The 21695-nt window shown below is 41.0% G+C and overlaps 2 protein-coding genes across 3 annotated transcripts; both read left to right on the top strand.

Annotated features, from left to right (window-relative positions):
• The first annotated feature begins 6071 nt into the window (after positions 1-6071).
• si:ch211-136m16.8 lies at positions 6072-14038 on the top strand. The gene is made up of 6 exons (XM_010894258.4): positions 6072-6355; positions 6740-11227; positions 11445-11643; positions 11858-11928; positions 12033-12136; positions 13812-14038. The coding sequence occupies exons 1-6, from the start codon at positions 6299-6301 to the stop codon at positions 13885-13887; spliced, it is 4995 nt and encodes a 1664-aa protein (XP_010892560.2). The 5' UTR covers positions 6072-6298; the 3' UTR covers positions 13888-14038.
• Positions 14039-14270: 232 nt separating this feature from the next.
• On the top strand, positions 14271-20973 carry ppp4cb (protein phosphatase 4, catalytic subunit b). 2 transcript variants are annotated; one of them, XM_010894260.4, is made up of 9 exons: positions 14271-14376; positions 15311-15598; positions 15960-16011; positions 16103-16153; positions 16304-16405; positions 18231-18404; positions 18744-18870; positions 19462-19651; positions 20004-20973. In XM_010894260.4, the coding sequence occupies exons 2-9, from the start codon at positions 15501-15503 to the stop codon at positions 20131-20133; spliced, it is 924 nt and encodes a 307-aa protein (XP_010892562.1). In that variant the 5' UTR covers positions 14271-14376; positions 15311-15500; the 3' UTR covers positions 20134-20973. The 2 variants fall into 2 exon arrangements, with proteins under 2 accessions (XP_010892562.1, XP_010892561.1); XM_010894259.4 differs by having other exon boundaries at positions 14273-14402.
• Positions 20974-21695: the final 722 nt, after the last annotated feature.

Below are 21695 nucleotides of genomic sequence, written 5' to 3'. Positions count from 1 at the left end.
GCTGTGGGGCATGGACCAGTATGGAGTGGTCAAGCCCCTCACCAAAGAACAAGGGGAGCTGGTGAAGGGTCTCCTGCAGGACATGCAGGAGGCAGGAGGGTCAGGACGTAGGCAAGGCCGGAGGAAGAAGAGGGCGAGGTGCCCAACGCTCGGTCCGAGGTCCCCCCAGGAAAATTTTAGGGGGGGGCTGAGTGGGTGCCCGGGGGAAGTCCCGACGACGCCCCCTCTATGTCCGGTGCCTCCTCGACCCCGTGCAGGCTGGCCAGGCTGTAGGCTGGCAATTAGGCGCACACCGCTTCCTGCTCCGCGGCCTTCCGCTGCCCCTGTCCCTGCGCCACGGCGCCGATTGCCCACTGCTGCATTGGAGCAGCAGCCAGCGCCTCCTTCCTGCCAGCGGCAGCAGCCTGCACCGCCTGAGGCCGAGGAGGAGTGGCCTGCACCGCCTGAGGCCGAGGAGGAGTGGCCTGCACCGCCTGAGGCCGAGGAGGAGTGGCCTGCACCGCCTGAGGCCGAGGAGGAGTGGCCTGCACCGCCTGAGGCCGAGGAGGAGTGGCCTGCACCGCCTGAGGCCGAGGAGGAGTGGCCTGCACCGCCTGAGGCCGAGGAGGAGTGGCCTGCACCGCCTGAGCTTGCCGGGGTTTGGCCGCCACCGCCCTCTCCTGTCCCGGCCGCCCCGGCGCCCTCTCCTGTCCCGGCCGCCCCGGCGCCCCTTCCTGTCCCGGCCGCCCCGGCGCCCCTTCCTGTCCCGGCCGCCCCGGCGCCCCTTCCTGTCCCGGCCGCCCCGGCGCCCCTTCCTGTCCCGGCCGCCCCGGCGCCCCTTCCTGTCCCGGCCGCCCCGGCGCCCCTTCCTGTCCCGGCCGCCCCGGCGCCCCTTCCTGTCCCGGCCGCCCCGGCGCCTCCTTCGGCTCTTCCGGCTACCGACCCTCCTTCGGCTCTTCCGGCTACCGACCCTCCTTCGGCTCTTCCGGCTACCGACCCTCCTTCGGCTCTTCCGGCTACCGACCCTCCTTCGGCTCTTCCGGCTACCGACCCACCGTCGGCTCTTCCGGCTACCGACCCACCGTCGGCTCTTCCGGCTACCGACCCACCGTCGGCTCTTCCGGCTACCGACCCACCGTCGGCTCTTCCGGCTACCGACCCTCCGCCGGCCACCGACCCTCCGTCGGCTCTCCCGGCCTCTGACCCTCCGCCGGCCACCGACCCTCCGTCGGCTCTCCCGGCCTCTGACCCTCCGCCGGCCACCGACCCTCCGTCGGCTCTCCCGGCCTCTGACCCTCCGCCGGCCACCGACCCTCCGTCGGCTCTCCCGGCCTCTGACCCTCCGCCGGCCACCGACCCTCCGCCGGCTCCTGATCTTCGGCCGGTTCTGCCTCCCCGGCCTGTCCCGACGGCTCCGCCACCCTGGTTAGTCTCGGCTGTTCCGCCCCCTCGGCGGGTTTGTGCCGATGGGGGTACAGTGCTGCCCCGCCCCCCCTCCCTTGGGCTGGGGTTCGTCTTGGCCCGTCCGGTGGCCGGGCCTTTGGGGGGGGGTACTGTCATGGTGCGGTGAGCAGCAGCGCCACCGTGCCATATTTCCACAAGTTCCCATATTCTCACGAACACATCCCGGACTGTCACATGTTTCCCATCTTCCACAACAGGTCCCAATCTAGCTCATTTGTATGTGTATATATGTTTCCCCTCTGCTCCCCACATTGTGGATCATTGTTGCTGTCGCTGTCATTGTTGCTGTTTGTTAGTTAATCGGTGAGTGTTGTTTAATGTACTGTTTGAATGTTTATTGCTAAGACGCATGTTGCGCACTTTTATTTCATTCAGTCATTAGTATTGTTTTCCGTTCGTGTTTGGTTTGTTTGTTGATTATTAAACCCACAAACGAGATTACTGCCTGCGCCTGGTTCCTAACCAACACTACACCACGACAAGTGTTACACCTAAAATGAAACTGTTTACTGTTATATTGCGACTATTTCTGGAAGATTTTTGAATTATGTTTTAGGATTTGTTGAGGACAGACAAAAATTTCGCTGGCTACAAGATTCTCTTGTCTTTTCACTTGACGAAAAATGTATCACCTATATTGATAGTTACTGTATCAGTGGCATTCATGAATAGCTAATAGGCTGTTAAAATGGCCAGTGGCAAAAGCCATACAGTTCATAGATGCTATTTGTGGTGGAGGTAAACTTAAGAAACGTTAAACAATTTAACACACTGCTTAATGGTTTCTAGCAAAATATTAATACTTTGTGTGATGTTAAAACATGACAAAATGTGTCGAGACGGAATGCAGAAAGATGATGAATCTGCGGCTCTGGTGTAGTGTTTAAAGATAACCTTTTATGTGGGAGACCCAGGATCAAATCCAAGGAGAGCAATAACAATTGTCACAGGGCTGCCTGAACTAGGCTTTTCTGGTTTCATAAACCTTTTTGGTCATCTTAATTAATATTTCTGGATGGCACTGAATATATATCATATATAACATAAAGTACTCAAAAAACGACCAAATATACACACATCCATAAACAACATTAACAACAGAATGTACTTTGCAAAATATAAGTCTACCCCCCTCCTGTTTTTTTGCTGTTTTTTTTTTTTTTTTACCTGGACGTCTCATCACATTTCAAAGCCCAAAGAAGAGGTTTGATCTACAAACGAGGCCTATACCTGGAATTGTGAGTGGTGTCTCCGGAATGTGATCATTTGTGCAATGGTCTCCCCTGGATAACCATGATGTACCCTGTTTGCTATGTACACAGAATGTTTATTTCTAATACCGTGTAGCACCTCGTTAAAGATAGTTTCAGATTCACACATTCGCCTGCAACCAAGTCTGGATAAAACAGCTACGTCTACCTAGCGCCGGACAAGATCTATGTACCTGCCGGCAACCGGACAATTTGGGAACCGGGGTAAAAGTGCAGTGCTCAGAACGATGGCTTTTTATGGTACTGTTGGTAGAATATCTACACTTTTTAAAGTGTAGATATTCATCAGGAATCACAACAATATATTCTACATGCCATTATTTAACTTCCTCAACTTTGTTCACGAAATAACAAGTATGGCTTTTTATCTAATATTTAAAAGATTCCTTTTGAAATAGCTTTTTTAAATTCAGGATCAGTATTCAACATGACATTATCCAAGAGTCTCAATTTAGATATTTTTTTTTTTACAAATTATCAAGCATAAATGTTTTACTAATATCTTAAAGTTTTCTTTTGAAATAGCATTTGAGATATTCATCATAAATCGTAACGTCCTACTCTTGATTGATACTCTAGTTTTTCTATTAGAAAATACTTTGTGACACCGCAAAAAGCAAAAGGTCAAGTTTCCCATAAGGCGTTGGCTTGGATCAATATCCTGATTGAGGGAGGGGGTGTTATAGCAGGCCGGCTATTGACAGATCTAGGGAGAAACCAATGGTGAACTATGACTCTCATGAACGGATGTAGCAGTAACACCAGTCTTAAAGAATGGAATTGGATATCTGAGAAGTTAAAGATGGAAAAAATTGTAAAATCAACATTTAATTTACATTTTATACAGAACTGGCATGATAGTTTTATCTTCAGGCTGGAGAGGGATGTTTGTAGCATATTTCATAGCTTAGCTGTTCATTCAAAATTCTTATTGAACCAATTCCAGTCCTTCATATCAGTCTTAATGAATTACACTTACATTGGCTTAATGTATTTGCTGTCTTTTTCTGATATGTATGCTCAACATGGGCTAACACTTTTTGGGTGGTTTATATAAATAATGTCGGTAATACTTTCCATTTTGTTGACACTTATTGCATTCTTTAAAATTTTATCTAAAAACACATTTTTATGAAATGGCTTTTATGAATATTTTATCATTGTGATTTTATATATTTTTTATTTTACTTCCTTTATTATTTTATTAATGTATATATTACATATTTTTTATTATGACTTTAATGTATTTACATTATCTACATTTCATGTAGTTCATGATGCCATGTACCCTAACAAGGTTCCCAGGGCCTTTGGAGGAAAAACAACCCCACAACATAATGGAACCTCCACCATACTTAACAGTGGGGATTCGTTTATTTTTAGTATAGCCATCCTTCTGTTTACGCCAAACCCACTTTGACTGGAGCTGAGTGTTTGTTGCCAAAAAGCTAAATGTTTGTTTAATCTAACCATAGCACTCAGCTCCAGTCAAAGTTCCAGTAGCGTTTCACTTACACCAGGCACTTAGGTCTGTGGAGTAATGAGAGGAACAGCTTTTTCCTGGCATGTCATTCAAATAATTTGTTGGCATGGAGGTGGTGTCTAATGGTAGTTACCCCAAAATGCTACTATCCTCTGTAAATCTCCAACAGTCATCTTTGAGGATTTTTTGGCCTCTTACCATCCTCCTCACTGTGCGTGTGGGAAAATAAACTTGGGTCCTCTTCCAGGCATGTTTGTAACAGTTCCAGTTGCTTTTACATTTAATAGTATTGCCCTAACGGCAAATATGGTGATTTTCAGGCGAGTAGATCTTTTTTTATAGCCATTCCCTGATTTATGAAGCTCAACACAATTTTCCTTTCATTTGATTTGTGTGTTCACTTATCTTTCCCATGTTGATGTATGAAGAAGGGAATATGGCCTCGGTGTCACTTCATATTTATGCCCCAGTGAAAGAGGAAGTCATGGATTACTGCTTGCAAGTTCATAAACACTTGAATTAAAATAAATATACTTGAATTAAAGGTTGGATGTTTCTCATTGTTTTCAGTATGCCATTAGGCTAATTCAGTGTGCCATTAGTCTGAATTTTTTATAACCCATTTTCACTAATCTTTACTATGGGTGCCAATAATTGTGGAGGGCACTGTAATGTCATGTAGAATATACTGATGCAATTTGGGATGAATGTCTCAAAATTGGAAGACACTATTTCAAAAGGAAACTTTATAATATAATAACAAAAACTCCATGCTTGTTATTTTGTGAAAAAGCAAAATTGAGGCAGTTAGATAATATCATGTAGAATATATTCTTGTGTTTTCCGATTAATATCTCCACTACTGAAAAATATATTTCAAATAATAAGCTAACATAAAAATCCATCGTTCTGAGGACTGCACTTTTATCCTTAAGTCCCTGAGTAGTCAGTCCTCCAGTTCGTTGGCATGTAGTTATAGTGTAGTCCGCACTCTGTGGATCCACAGCACTTTTATCCGTAGGCCTACTTGGGAGTACTCGAATATGTGAAATAAGAAACTATCTTTACCGCCTTGTATGTGGCTACAGTTTCTCCCCAGGATATCGCACTGAATCCTAAGTCATCAAAACTGTATTGTATTTGTAATATTAAAATAATATTACATTTATCATTTTCCTTTACATTTTTAGTTTTTCTGAAAAGTGTCACATAACCTTTGAAACTTTCATACATATTTTTAAAACAGCGTTTTGCGAATAAAATATTGACCGATTTCAAAACGTTCTTTATCTTCCTGTATACTGATGTGTTCTGTGTATTCGCACAGTGACCAAATGTGTGAACCTTACCACAAAGAAAATTAGGGCAGAGCATTTGACATGCCTTCATGTTGCACATTTAACAAAGATCTGCCCTGATCTCTGTTTTAAGGTTTAATTATTAACTTTATAACGGTTTATATGTTTATAACGTTTTTTGTGAAAAGTGTATCATTGGTTCGATTCTTGACTTGCTGAAGTAGAAAACGACGCCTTTCGTTTACTTCCCCTTTATAGATTATAACTCCTACACATAAATGAGGCTGTATTTTTATGGTCAGATATTGGTAATTCCGGGAAATTATGTTCCAACTGCGTAATTATTTAAAACAATCAATGTGGTAATCGCAATTTCAGACACACATAAGTAATCGAGTAAGTCATAGCTTTGAAATATTGATATATATAGGATAAGCCTACATTATGTCAAACCGCTCACTGGGCCTAGCTGCTACTGACTACCTACCCTATACTGTCGTGCTTACCACAATGATGCGCAATGGTGAGACGATTCACGCATTCAGTAACATCCTCTTCCTCATATTGCTGTAGATCACACCGGACATATCAGCGACAGGAACTAAATATGTGTCACTCTTTTAACGAAATGTCCATTTAAATTTGTTTGCGTTTAGAAAATCTTGTCAGAAGATTTATCAGGATAAGTTGGTTAGGACTATATTTGACGATTGATTTATCGTTGTCTGCACAGAAGAGTAGCCTACCTCCGTTGTGAACTTAAGTTAATCATCTTATATATTTTTTTACTGAAACAGTAAAAGATGGACTCAGTGCCAAGTCCCTTCACTCGTACTGGGAGGACTTTCTGGACAATTTGGGTGAGCTTCTGCAATTTTTTGTTTTACTGAGGAAGGATATTATTTTCAAACCTTGTGATTGGTTTATTATGTCTAATTTTCAAAATAACTACTTGATTACAAGCTCTATATTTCTATTTTCAGCTAGGCCTACTTAATAATGCATATTGAAAATGTATTTGAACATATAATTTTGTCAAAGAGAAAATTAGGAAAACGTTGATTATATTTCAATGTACTTGGATTGATGTAATATCATCATAATATTTTATGATAATGTAGTAAATAGCAAAACACAGCAATATTCTCTAACTCCTTTGTTTTCTCTGTCATTTCTCATTCTTCTCTCCCTTTATTTCTCTCCGTCACACTCACACATACAAATACACGCACAAACACAAACAGACCTACATTACGGAAGTTGTGGGAAGGTATTTTAGACCAGAGCCCACTAACATAGTGAATAATGAAATAAGAACAGAACAGGAAGCCACTGCTGCAAGAGAAACAGACGACAATGGAGGTGATGAGAAAAATTTGATAAAGTTAACTGAGGTTAGTCCAGAAAGTGTCTCTGAGGTGAGGGAACTACGACCTGCTGTTGCCTGGGAACCGTGCAATGTCATAATTTATCCAGGGATCGGAAGAGAAAATGTGCAATACACCGGAACCCCCAGCAGAGGGAATGATTGTGAAACATCCCAGAAGGGGGGGGGATTTAATCAACAAATACATAAAAACACAACACAGAATGATACTAATGAAGAATTGAATGAGGGACAAGAGGTCCAATTAGAGTTATTCACTGACATCCAGATCTTATTCAAAGATCCGTCATCAGAAAGCTCAAAGATTCGGCCAGGAAATGGACAAACTGTGAGTTATAACAGCGCTGAAGATAAAATATCAGCTGGAACAGTTGAGGAAGAGGAATTCTCTGTAGAATCTACTAAAAAATTTGGTGATGACGGAAACAAACCAGACAAGAAAGATATTAGAGATGAAGAACTGCATTTTGGTAGAGAGTCCCCAAACCTTACATCAGTCTGTGTTGAACCTGCCAAACCTTTGGATAAGAATGATGCAAATGTAAGTAAGGACAGAGAAATTATACAAGATCTCCAAAACACAGAGGATGAAACCATGGGAAGATTCAGTGAAAAAGATGGAGAGGAAGAAACGACAGTACCCTTCATGGATACAGAGAAAGAGAGGTGGAAAGAAGAAATTGTATTCTCAGAAGATGAGGTCAATAGAGAGGATCTGTGCGTAACCAAATACCAAATTAGTCATGACGATGGTGACGTGAATATTGGCGGGGACATAGAAAATCTTTGGAGTATGACAGAGAGAGAGGCAATTCAAGAGATTATAATCAGAGACCAGGAAAAAGACAGTGATTTTGGACCATCCAATGATTTTAATATCTTCGAAAATAAGGGTGAATGCGGTGACAATAGTTTGAGATTTCATGAAGAAGCTACAGAAAATCTTGATCAAGTAACTGATCCAAAACCACAACTGCTTTGTGGAGGATTCTCAGATGAGGAGAGAAAATTGGGAAAAGGCCAGGAAATCTTTGCCCCAGAGCCAGTGTTACAATTACAAATGGCCTGTGACAACAAGAAAGGCTCTGTGCCAAATGATGAGATAACTGTTGTTAGAGACAAGCTGAGAGTGGAGTGCAATATTGAAAGTAGTGAGAGCACACTATTCGAAGAAAGACAAGAAGATGTACCAGAGGATAAAAGGATTAAGTATGGGAGAAGTAGCGAAATAGAAGATAATGTGGTTGATACTGGGACGAAGAAAGACACAGAGGAGGTTAAAGATATAGTGACAGGATCAAACACTTTCTGTGATCAAGAGAAACATTTTGATGTGGAGAAAAATAAACTAGAGGAAATGAATATTTCGAAAGAAGAGAAAGGCACCTGTAATGAAGTTGGGAGAACCCTTATTTCCATGGATGAAGTTGTCAGAATGAACAATACAGGAGAAATCAGAGGTGGGGAAATCTCAATTTCCCTTGGGCTATGTGAGGAGTCTGTCGTGGCTCAGGAAACAAAACATGTTGCGTGTGAAGAAATCAGAGAGGAAATTCCTAAATACAACAATGGTAAAGAGCTCAAAGAGGATATGGTCCCGGAGATCCTTGAAGTCGATGACGACGAACAAGTCAACACCACACATTTACAAGAACACATTGAGAGTGATAACAAAGAGAATGTTAAGAACACTGGAGCTTGTTTAAAATCAGACAGTTCACCAGTGAGTGAACTTATGGAAGGGAAAGAAGAACCAGAAATGGTCAAAGAATTATTTGAAGTTGAGGAAGTTGAGAATGTATCTGATACTGTAATGGAGGATTATACAGTCAAAAAAGCAGCAAAATCCATGGGAGAAACCGAAAGAACAGTATCTCAAGTGCTAAATGAAACCGAGAATAAAATACTAGAGGACCTTGTGAAGAATGAAGCCGAATCACATGAACAAATGGACATTGAAATAGGACTGTTAGAGGAAGCTGCAGAGACAGATGCTTCTTTTTCAGATGAAACACTGAGGATGAAGACTGGATTATCCAGAGATACAGAGGTTGTCAAATCACAGTTTAGTGAGGGATGGATGGAGTCAAAGACAGTAGGAACAATATTTCAATATGTGAAGGAGACACAGGTAGAAATGCCAGAAGTGAAAACAGAGTTGAAGACCATGGAAGACAGCAATGAGGCTGGATCAATGCGGCAATCAATGGAGATGGATCTTGAAATATTGAAGGAAAAAGTGGACGAAAGGATCCAGAAGGGGGTTGAGGTGGACCCATCTGTTGTGAGGACAGGGCCAGAGCTATACACTGGGCTGTTCATGGAATTTGTGTCTGGAAATACACAATCTGGATCAGTGAAAGAACATGAGGCCGAAATACAAGGTTTGATGACCAATACTGTACCATCAGAGAAAACTGTCAAGACAGAGGCAAATCGATTGGATAAATTGATGTGTCAAGAATCTGTGTTTCTTACACAGCCAGTGGATTTGTTATCAAATGATTCACTGGAGACAGTTAATGAATTATCAGACAAATCATCCAAGACTGGGACTAAATTACAGGGAATTCTCGAGGATGATTTAACAGATTTGATGGAAAAAGGGTTAGACTTATTAGAGGAAACAATTAGTGGACAAGTTGTACGTTCAGAGAACACAGCAGCTGAATTATCAGAAGGAAAATATAATGTAAAAACTATTGTAATGGAGGATATAAAGGAGCCATGGGCTGAGACAGAATATGGAACCACTAAAGAGACAGACAGAGACAAACTCAGTGTGAAGTTTGAGACATTGGCATTAGGGGGAACACAGTCAGGAACAGTGGACACAGAGGCGGAAATATTGTGGGAAACAACAGCAGAGTCTGAATTAGTGGAGGAATTACCTGAGAATGTGACTGGATTGCACAAGGACAAAGAGGTCAAAAGACAGATGATTGAGGCAGAGCCTTTCATGGAGACAGACATTAAGGAATTAGTGGAATCTGAGGTTGAGGATTCGGTGGACCTGGACGTTGGATTGGTGAAGACTGTGGCATTATTGCCAGAGGAATTTAGTCCAATGATTGACCTGTCAAAAGAAACAAATGAAACAGGCTATGTTTCATCAGCGGTCACATTTCAGACAGAGGATAGCTTTTCAGAAGAGATGGATGCTAATTTAGAAGGGACCATGTATGGATCACAGGATGACATGGAGAAAGACATACTAAATGGCAGAACAGAGAGTGTAGTGTCAGAGGAAACAACGGAGGAAAAGTCAGGATTACCCGACAGTTTAACAGATGAAACGCTGGAGAGTGAGGCTGAATTGAAGGTGAAAACAAATGCAAGATTAATGGAAGATTTAGATAAGCCAGAAACAGGTTTATCTACAGAGACAGACAAGGTCAAGTCTGAATCATCAGAGGGAAGAACAAGCAAGTTTGGACTGAATAAGGAAATAGTCAAGGTAGTATTATCAGATGAACCAGAGACAGACCCTGGATTACTGTATAAATATCCAGAGGACAAAATCACATTACAAAGATTACCAGATGCTGTATTACCACATGGGTCAACTGGTGCAGGGTCTAGATTATCAGACAAGATCAAACAGGACTCATCAGATGAATCACTGGGGACTAAGGCCAGATCACTTAAAATATCAGAGGCTGGATTATTTGAAAAATCTTTGGACTGTGAGGCTGGATTACAGAAGCCAGACACAGAAATATCAGATGTGGAAAAAGGATTGTCAGAGGAGACGGTAGACACTGGATTAGCAGAGAAAAAAGATGGGACGAAATTTGTGAAATATATTGAGGATGAATTATTTGAAGAATCGCTGAACAGCAAGGCTGGATTTAACGAAGTTTACAAAGAAATACCAGATGTGGAGAAAGAATATGGATTACCAGAGGAGACTGTAGACAAATCAAATGTGACAGTCAAAGAATTTGTTAAAAACACAGAGGCTGTACAAAAGATAGAGCTAGAGGCTGAAGTTTCAGATGAGTCAACAGTGACTGGAGATCAATTAGTAGAGAAGACTGAAGAAAACACGGCAAATAAATTGTTGGAAATTCATGTAGGATTATTCTGGGAAACTTCGATAACAGAGGAAGAGACTTCGGTAACAGAGGAAGTTGTGGAGACAGGGCCCCAGAAGGGCTTACCGGAGCAAACAGATTTGGGATCACAGGTCCTATTACAAGAGGTCGAGGTTGGAGTACCTGAGAAATCTGAGGTTGGCTGGTTGGAAAAAAAGGTGGAGACAGATGCAGGAGTTCCAGAGGAAAACAGAGGGGATGATGCAAAAGCAGGAACTGAAAAAATTTACGAAAACTTTACGCTCCAGGTAATAGTGATACTTTCTCTATAAAAATCAAATGCAGTTCAATGTCCACAGTGGCGATATCTAATCATATCAGCTAAAGAAAACATCCATCAAATTTATATATTCTATTGGATTTTCCCCTTTTTTATGTTATCAAAATAATGCATGTCATATTACTTTTTGTAAATTTGAAGATTTCACAGTAAATCAATTATATTTTTACCATGTACCATTTCAGTTTGATGCCTCTGATTTGGACTTCACTGCTCAAAAGGCTCGTATTGCCCTAAAAAATCCACAAGCTCGTCCCCCAAGGGACCCCCGTACTCTTCTGAATATGCCGTCTTTGACCCCATCCCCTTCAAAACCTGTTGTACAAGTGCCAGTCAGAGGTCCGACAGGGACTCCAATGGGAGGCATCGGAATCAAACTGCCTGGTAAGTTCAAGATTTTGGTAAATGTATTTGCATGTATTTCAGTCTTTTAGTCTGTTTATTAATTAACAGCCTAGTAAATCTCTGCACAAATCTATTGCACTTTGACTATCTGAATGTACATATTATGGTTAGAGGTTGTCTTTATATATATTATTATTTAATAGAACAAAATGTTAAGACTAATATGACTACCTAATATGATAATTTCATTCAGGACTTGGTGCAGGGTTCCCTGTCTTAAGAAAGACAGAAAAGGAAGTGAGAAGTGAACAAAACATCCCCCAGGTACTGTACCAACAATCAGATTATTGTACTTTAACAAAGACTTCAAAAAGGATTGTGTCATTTTAATGTCCTCGTTTGATTTGGCAATGTTATATATTCCACAGAAATCTGAAATAGAGCAAGTAAGGGATGAATCTTCCAGGAAAGAAGAGACGCAAAACAATCAAGATGAGCGCAAAACCAAATGGACACCTCCCAGACAGCCTGGGTATGATATCTGGAACAATATTATATACAGTAGTTACAGAGTGTTTGGACCCCTTGACTTTTACCACATCCTTACCTTACAGCCTTAATGTAAAATGGATTGCAATGTTTTTATTGCCCTCATTAATCTACCAACAATACCCCATAATAGCCAAGCAAAAACAGGTTTATAGAAATTATTTGGAAAAGTGTGATAAAAACAGAAATATCACATTTTCATTAATATTCAGACTGGTTTACTCAATAAATTGTTGAGGCACCTTTGGCAGCAATTATAGCCCTGAGTCTTCTTGGGTATTATCCTACAAGCTTGATGCAATCATTTGGAGAGTTATTCCTATTCTTCTCTGCAGATCCCTTCAGGATCTTTCAGGTTCAATGGGGAACTTCGCTGCACAGCTATTTTCAGGTCTCTTCAGATGTTCAATTAAGTTCAACTCTGGGCTTTGGCTGGGCCACTTAAGTAAATTCACAAACAGTCCCAAAGCCACTCCTGCGTTATCTTGGCTGTATGCTTAGGGTTGTTATTCTGTCAGGAGGTAAACCTTTGCCAAAGTCTGAGATCCTGTGTACTCTGGAGCTGATTTTCATCAAGGATTTGTCTGTACTTTGCTCCATTTGTCTTTCCCTCAGTCCTGACTAGTCCAGCAGTCCCTGCCGCTGAAAAACATCCCCACATCAGTATACTACCACCACCATCACAGTAGTGATGGGTATTTGCCAGGTGGTGAGCAGTTCCTGGTTTACAACAGACATGATGCTTGGCATTCAGGCCAAAGAGTTCCATCTTGGTTCCATCAGACCAGAGAATCGTCTCTGTATTTCACGCCCTGATAGACCTTTAGGTTCCTTTTGACAAACTCCAAGAGAGCTGTCATGCCTTTTAATGAGCAACAGCTTCCATCTGGCCACTCTATCATCAGGGGCTTTTTGGTGGAGTGCAGCAGAGACAGTTGCCCTTCTGGAAAGTTCTCACATCTCCACACAGGAACTCTGGAGCTCTGTCAGAGTGACAATCGGGTTCTTTATCAGTTCCCTGACAAAGGCCTTTTGCCCTGATTGCTCAGTTTGGTTAGGATGGTAGTTGTTCCAAACTTCTTCCATTATAGATTGATGGAGGCCACTGTGTTATTGGTGACCTTAAATTCTGCAGAAGAATTTTGGTACCCTTTCCTTTCCGCAATGACATGTCTCTGAGCTCTACAGTCAATTTCTTTGACCTCATGGCTTGACTTTTGCGTTGACATGAATTGTCAACTGCGTGCCTTTCGAAAATCCTGCCCAATCAATGGAATTTACCACAGGTAGACTGAAATTAAGTTGCATTCCACCTGTGGATGATCAGTGATAACAGGATGCACCTGAGCTCAGTATTGAGTGTCAAAGCAAAAGGTCAAGAATACTTATGTAAATGTGAATTTTCCTTTTTTATATTTGGTTAACATTTGAAAATAAAAATAGCTTTGTTATTTTTGGGGTATTTGGGTAGATTAATTAGGAAAATAAACATGTAATCTGTTTTAGAATATAGTTGTAACAGAGCAAAATTAGGAAAAAGTGAAGGGGCGCAAATAATTTTTAAAAGCACTTTATATTTGTTTTTTAGCTTGTTTTTGATGTTACTTATATTCCAGTCACATTTTTATTATTAACATTTACACCAATGTATATCTCAGATTTGGAAATCCCCTAATGATGAACGAGCTGAAAAACAAGCTGAAGAAGACTACAAAAGAGAAAGTAGACGATTGACCCAAGAATACTTTGTAGTCCTTGGTTATCTAAGAGCCAATGAAGAGTTTTACTTAAAAAATATAACAATGCACATCATATTAAATGTTGCTATCTTCAGTATGAATATCTTTGTAAGATTTGTTTTAATAAATAATATACTTTTGTTGTATATGTTTATTTGTTTTTGTTTTGCAAAGTGATGTGGTAAGAAAATACTTCTCAGGGCCTTAAATCTATTAAAGCTTTTTTGTGACATTCGCCTATTTCTTTACCAGATGAGCGGGTGATCATTTGTTTAAAAACAAAAAACAAACACACAATATAACGTTTCTTTTATTTCGCAACATCATCAGGTAAGTTTTCCATGATGTAATGAATTGCAAACGCTTCCTAATTATTGGTGCGCGATAGTGCCCCAGCAGAGTCGCTACCCGTCACTACAGTGGAGAAACGACTGTCATCACAGTTGAGTACGACTGTAGGCAGCTTGCGCTTGAAGACGTTTACGTAATTACGGATTTTATATTTCTGGGGTAAATTTGGTTCCTTTATAGCAAACCAGTTGGCTAGCTTTATTTCCTTAAATAACAGTTCGCAGATGTATGTATGGCTGTCGTTATTTAGCTCAAAACTGTCTAGTCTAGATAACTTTTTTAACTCACGATCTAACTTGGTTAACTACTAATATAGCTAGTTAGCTATTTCATTTGCTATGCTACATACATCGTTCGTTAGCAATCTGCACTAGTTATCAACCAGTATATAAATATCTGTGGTTCTGTATTCTAAGCGCGTTTACTAACATTAGATGGCTGCTATATGTGATTATGAAGAATATTACAGTACTACTAGTACTAGCTCGACAAACGGATAACAATTGAGGGCCGTTGTGTTAGATTTTTCCATAAGATATTAGTTGTATATTAAAGATTTGGCGTCATCGAGTGTAGCTACATAGCCTGTATTAGTTGTATTATCGGTGACTAGCGGTAGCTAACTAGCAAGTACTTCCTAATATGACGAGGAAACACACTCATTCGAACTTAATTTGCAACATAGCTGAACAGAAAAAGTGCTAACTATGATGATTATTATCGACGCGGAAGTAAACAACAAATGTGTTTGTTTACTTGTACATTGGCCCAGAAGTTAGCTTAGCTGAGTGGTTAGCGTACGTGATATTCGTTGTATTTTTTGGTGTTCCGATCTGGCTAAATTTATCAATTGAGGTTTTTACATTTGAAGAACCTCCTATTATTTCGGTCGTACACACTTTTGAACAGTAACGTTAACATTTCTTGCTATTGAGAGGAGGGCCTGAATAAATAGCCTGTTTTGGCTTATTCGTTGTCTGGTCACATTCGTTTGAAGGCCTGTGTATGTAACCATGGGCATGGGAAGATGAATGGCTCGCTAACATTTCGTTCCTACTTTCCTTCAGCACCATTCCAGGAGAGCAGCCACCCAGATCTAGTTTACCCTCGCCTGGCACCCCTTTCCTCTCTGCCCTACTGCCTGTGTTTGGGTGGTTGTGAGAAAAGCCCAACTCCAGCTACGACCTCTTATATTGGGGGAGGGGGGGACTACAGACAGTGACTTTAGTGAGCAGGGGTCAGTCTCTCCCGTTCACTATGGGTGACATCAGCGATCTGGACAGGCAGATTGATCAACTGAGGAGATGTGAGCTCATTAAGGAGAATGAAGTCAAAGCCCTGTGTGCAAAAGCAAGGTAACACTAAAATTACGACTGCTTACTGTTCATGCTGATTCCTAATGACAACGTTGCATGATATTTTCCATTATTGTTATAAATCTTATAAATTTAGTGGGGGTTTCTTTACTGTTCGTTAAGATAAGTATGCTGAGAACACTTGTTTACAGCAATGCTCTGGGAGAAATTACTGTTAACTGTCAGAGACCGTTAATAACTTTTCACCTTGTCGCTTCGGTGATTAGAATTTGTTAGTCTACTGAATAATCCTCACCACATAAACTCATTAAGCTCGCAACTTGGTTAGCCTTTTTATAACTATGTTTGAACTAAGGAAGAGGAGGTCGGAAATGAATGTCCCTTTCTAATTTATTTCCAGGGAGATTCTGGTGGAGGAAAGCAATGTACAGAGAGTCGATTCCCCTGTTACAGTAAGTAAAAACGAGTTATATATTATGTCTGTACATAAAATGTCTGTACCATATCTTGCATATTGATGTTCTGTGTTCTATGCCATTTTAGGTGTGTGGCGATATCCACGGGCAGTTTTATGACTTAAAGGAATTATTCAGAGTAAGTTTGATTAGATGAGGGCATGTTAAGATATCTCATTTGTGGATTGGTGATCCTTAGCCCAAAGTTATGCCCCATTATCTAATATTTAAAGTTTTTTGCTCTCTTTGCCTTCATTCTCTTGACTAATGTGTTGCTGATGCATATCAGGTTGGCGGTGATGTTCCAGAGACAAACTACCTCTTCATGGGTGATTTTGTGGACCGTGGATTTTACAGTGTTGAGACATTCCTGCTGCTACTTGCACTCAAGGTAAGATGCATTATCTCATTAGTTGATGATGATTGGACAGTTAATAAGTTATGATTGTTGGTCATTGGATTTTTCATGTAACATATTTGTACACAATGGGTCACCATAGAATAGTCTATAGTGTATACTGTGCTTTGTCGTTCCTGGGGCGTAGTGATTTGGCCTAAACGTTGCTTTGAAATACTGCGGTGAATGTAATGGTAACCTCATACAAAATGGGACATTACTACATGTTAAAACCTCTTTAAAAACAAAGCAGGATACGAAACCCTGGCCAGCTAGCTAAGGCTAATCAGAGTCAATTTTTGGCTCTGGCACATATAGGCGCTTGGTTTGCGTTCAGATGCGAGAGCAATTCGCATGTTGCCCTGATTAGCGATTGTCACATTCGGACTGACCCCTTCCCAGCCGGGACTTCAGTGTAGATGATCAGTTTTGCACAGGAAATGCTCTCTTCTCATCATGCTTAGTTTTTTTTTTTTAGCAATTTCTTCTATTTTCTGATTGGCTCCAAGCTGGCGTCTAGTGTTTAGCGGTTCAACAAGATGAACGCTATGCGTTAGACGCTAGCTGTGGGTAGTCATCAAAACACAGCATTAGGTGAGTTAGTGATTGGAGGTAAAACGAGAGCCAATTGGTCGCAAGGGCTACCATCGCTGCAGTGCGCACAGCCTTTAAAAATCTAACGTCAATAAATGAGAACTACCGAGTACATTAGCTAGAAAGTGTTCTGCTCAAGGAAACAGTCATGTGATCTGTGAATCTAAAGCCTCCCACAAACGCTTACACTGCAACAACATAATTTGAAAAATACCAGACCAAAATACCAACGAAGGATGGCTACAAAACAAGCAATATTTTGCGGAATCTTGTTTGCGCATAGAAATAGCCCCTAGATAGCATTCTTCTTCGTTTGCACACTTTTCCCATTTTATCTACTTTAAATGTACCCCTATTCAGCTCAGTTAATTATTGCTTTTTGCAGTGTAGTCAGGTGATCGCACCAGTGTGTCAAAACCAAAGTTTCTTGTGGATAAATTCAGGTAGGTCATTATTAGTATGTTTCGGTTTGCTTTCTTTCAGTTTCTGGAGTAGACATTTTTGATTGCAAACCGTTTTTCTTTTTTTTATCCTCAAATATTGATTGTAGTTCTTAAAGAGGTGGGCTGGGTGGTGGGCTTTTGTTTACCTCCTATTTTGAGCTGGATATGTAATCAGTTTTTTATATCCACATACTTATAAGCAGAATTACTATCACCCTCTTGGGGGACTTACGATCCACAGCAGAGCAGCTGCTGTACCAGGCAGTAATGCAGCCTGAGAGGATGCTCTCAATGGTGCACCTGTAGAAGTTGGTGAAAGTTTTTGCAGAACTTCATGCCAAAGTTCTTGAGTCTTCTCAGGAGGTATAATTGCTTTTGGGCAGTTCTCACTGCCGAGTTCGCTTGTCTGGACCAAGATAGGTCATCTTTGATGAACACACCTAGAAACTTGAAGTCTGACACTCTTCACTTCAGCTCCATCAATGTGTGTTGGGGACATAGACCGCTTACTCAAAGAAAAAGTGATTGCATGGATTTATGTTGGACCTGACCTAAAATGTCTGTTTGTAGGGTTTGTGGGCCAAAATATGTCTTGTAATGTTCCGGAAAGTATATTTCACCAATTCAAAATGTGTGTATTGCCTTGACTTGAACTATTAGGGTCTTATCTTTAGTTGGATCATTGGATCATATTTATTCTATTAAAAACTGAACTGAGTGTGTAGGGCTGTAAAGTGTCAAGGATGTTTAAAAGAACAATGCACTTGTCTTCCCCTGCCCAGGTCCGCTACCCTGACCGTATCACACTAATTCGTGGAAACCACGAGTCGCGGCAGATCACGCAGGTGTACGGCTTCTATGACGAGTGTCTGAGAAAGTACGGCTCGGTCACTGTGTGGCGGTACTGCACTGAGATCTTCGACTACCTCTCCCTCTCTGCTATAATCGACGGCAAGGTGTGCCACTCTCTTATACATATCATTTTTGACTTAGAAGGATATTCAGCTGTGTGCTATTATTGGGTGGTTTGGTTGTTCTAGCTAGCTTAAGATGAAGTCACTAAGGCAGAATCTCAAATTGTGTACTGCGATTATGTACTTCATGGGTGATGAGGTACTACTGTTTGATATATTGTAGGCTAGTATGCCTGTATAGAGACCAATTGGGACGTACAACGTCATCATAAAATTGGTGCCATAATGGTATGGATGCATAAATTGGACCTCTATCAATCTTTGTGATAAGTGCTTAAGAGCATTATGCTGTTGTGGTATGCAATCTCTGTTTCTCTGCAGATATTCTGTGTGCATGGTGGCCTCTCGCCCTCCATCCAAACACTGGACCAGATCCGAACCATTGACCGGAAGCAGGAGGTGCCCCACGACGGGCCCATGTGTGACTTGCTGTGGTCAGACCCCGAAGGTGTGTGCATACAAAACCTTCGCAAAAAAGTGATCATATCAATCTCACTTGCCTGCTGCAGATATGAAGTTGCACAAACAAAGAAGTTGACAGAAACCCAACTTCCTCTGTACAACCACAGTCTGTTTGTTGGTGTTGGTCTCTATTGATGGTGTTAGAGAGCAGTAATGCTGTTATGGCTGTTAGGTTTTGACCTAACTGATTCAATCAATCAAATGTATTTATAAAGCCCTTTTTACATCAGCAGTTGTCACAAAAGGCTTTTACAAAACACCTGGCCTTAAACCCCAAGGAGCAAACAACAGTAGTGTTGAATTTCAGTGGCTAGGAAAAACTCACTAAGAATGCTGAAATTTAGGAAGAAACCTAGAGAGGAACCAGGCTCAGAGGGGTGACCAGTCCTCTTCTGGCTGTGCCGGGTGAACATATTAAGATTTCAAATTATTAATAAATGCATGTGGGCTAAATCCGAGTCTATTTAAAATTAGATAATTACATTCTTTGTGTAATGATTGTTTCAAACAGTGGTAATGAAGGATATGGCCTGTATATTAAAGCTTTTTCTTCCAATACCATCTTTTTTTATTCCAGACACCACAGGTTGGGGTGTGAGCCCAAGGGGGGCGGGATACCTCTTTGGCAGCGACGTGGTGGCCCAGTTCAATGCAGCTAATGACATCGACATGATCTGCAGGGCCCACCAGCTTGTCATGGAGGGATACAAGTGGCACTTCAATGAGACCGTGCTCACTGTGTGGTCAGCGCCTAATTACTGCTACAGGTAACACCATTTATAACACCATTTATAACACCTTTATAGAACAGCACTTTGTAGTAGTGTACCTAACTGACCTGCAGTCAAGCTGGATTCACTTGTAAAAAAAAAGTGCATGGTTTTGATAGCATTTAAAGTTAAATGGCTGTGCTCTCTAGAATGTCAGCCTATAGAGTTTAACTTTAGGATGTTGGCAGAGGATTTGTATCTACTTTTCCAGAGTAAGATACACTTTTACACTTTGTTTGGTTACCTGTGGGATCTGCTAGCACTCTTGACTTTATTCTGCTAGCAAATGCCATCTTCACGTTCAGGACTGCTGTAATGTAGTTACTCAAGTCTGTCTGTTCCTTCTCAGGTGTGGTAATGTGGCAGCCATTTTGGAGTTGGACGAGCACCTCCAGAAGGACTACATCATATTTGAAGCAGCCCCACAGGAAACCAGAGGCATCCCCTCCAAGAAGCCTGTGGCTGACTACTTCCTGTGACCTCACTACTTCCTGTGACTTCCACTTTTGGAAGAAAAGCAAAAGTGTACTATAGGTGATGGCAACCTGTAGTTGCTTATTTCTAGTTGTCGTCTTCCCTTCCTTCCCACGTCTTAACACTCTTTGTTTATCTCCTCTGTGTTTCAACTCCTTATCAGCATCCTTTTTTGGGGGCCGTTCATCTTCTGTTTCTTAAATCCGTTTCCATTGCATTTGTTTTCTGTGCCCCTTCTCTTTGATACAGACCTCACCTTTGTCTCTGACTTTCATTCCTTCTCGCGGCAACACACTTTTTCTGCTGAGGTAGCTGCCGCAATTAGTATTGTCTCACTTCACAAATCCATTTGTATGCTATAGCCTTTTCTATGTAATGTGAATACTCCTGCTACTGAGGTGATTTTGAAAGAAGACCAGCATATGGGTGTAGTATTTCAAATCCTCTACCAGGTTGTTGTCAGACTAAAATACTGGTGGATGTAGGGCTTTATACAATTGCAAATTTTGCTTTTAATTTGGATGGTTATTTGTTTTGTTTTTTTTACAACTTTTTTTCTTCCTAAAGGTTGACCTGACCCTTAATGGTTTGGAATAGTTTTACTCTGGTTGAACTGGTATATGCATACGTGTGTATGTTTCAGGTAACAAATTGGACTCACAGTGAAGGAACAGGATGCCAATAGCTTAATTGTATGGATGATTTTAAAGGATGAATTGCAAAGGAATGTAAACTTCATACCAAACTATTTTTGGAAACATGTTCTCTTTCTGACCAGTCCTTCTCTAGGAGTTATTTTTGATTTTTATTCTTAATTATTTGTGGAAATAAAACTTTTTGTATGACTTATTTTTTGAGTGCTTTTGTCACAACTGTGTGAAAGGAATGTATGAAGGGGCTTAATTATCAGTATAACTTACAGTATCAGTGTCGTGTGGTAGATTTTACAATATTATACATGTCAGTACCTTATTAAATATTTAGAATTAAGTATACTGTAAGACATCATAACCAAATGAATTCCCTTTCTTAATGTCTAAATACCAGATACACTATAACTATATAGATGCTAATGAACGTTTTGATAAATACAATACTGAGGCAAAGTAATTTGTTTTTTTATTTTGTAAGTGACACACCCAAAGCTTCAAGGCTTTTCAAAGGGAAGTAGGATTGGCAACTGTATCAGTTGTTGGTTGTTCCTTAGTTTAGACCTCAAAGCAGAAGTTATACCCACCAGGATGGCCCTTATCGTACTTAAAAAGCATGTGCATTCTGAGTGAAAAGTGATTATTCCTATTTTTGGGCAGCGGGTAATGGTAGGGGTAAGATCTAACCAGTAAATGGAATGCTGCTAAATCGAATCCCTGATGTGACATTTATGTTCCGGGCAAGGTCAATTTCTCCTTGGTCAATGCTGTGAACAAGAATATGTTGTCATATTCTCTGGTAAAATATAGGTACAAATAAAATACATTCCCTTCAAAGGACATACAAATTAAAGTATCCTAATCATTAAATAAAACCTGACGTAAGCGTCCTGATATTAACGCTGTTTTGCAAACTT

This window comes from Esox lucius, chromosome 5 (genome assembly GCF_011004845.1).
Source record: "Esox lucius isolate fEsoLuc1 chromosome 5, fEsoLuc1.pri, whole genome shotgun sequence".
Taxonomy (NCBI): Eukaryota; Metazoa; Chordata; class Actinopteri; order Esociformes; family Esocidae; genus Esox; species Esox lucius.
Note: the sequence above shows the minus strand (reverse complement) of the source record. Positions and strands in the feature narration are given on the sequence as shown.

Coding starts and splice junctions, on each gene's coding strand:
- si:ch211-136m16.8 (XM_010894258.4), top strand. CDS start 6,299: ATGGACTCAGTGCCAAGTCCCTTCACTCGTACTGGGAGGACTTTCTGG. Junction 6,356..6,739: donor GGACTTTCTGGACAATTTGG/GTGAGCTTCTGC, acceptor AAACACAAACAG/ACCTACATTACGGAAGTTGT. Junction 11,929..12,032: donor GTGAACAAAACATCCCCCAG/GTACTGTACCAA, acceptor TATATTCCACAG/AAATCTGAAATAGAGCAAGT.
- ppp4cb (XM_010894260.4), top strand. CDS start 15,501: ATGGGTGACATCAGCGATCTGGACAGGCAGATTGATCAACTGAGGAGA. Junction 16,012..16,102: donor GAGTCGATTCCCCTGTTACA/GTAAGTAAAAAC, acceptor ATGCCATTTTAG/GTGTGTGGCGATATCCACGG. Junction 18,871..19,461: donor GCTGTGGTCAGACCCCGAAG/GTGTGTGCATAC, acceptor TTTTTATTCCAG/ACACCACAGGTTGGGGTGTG.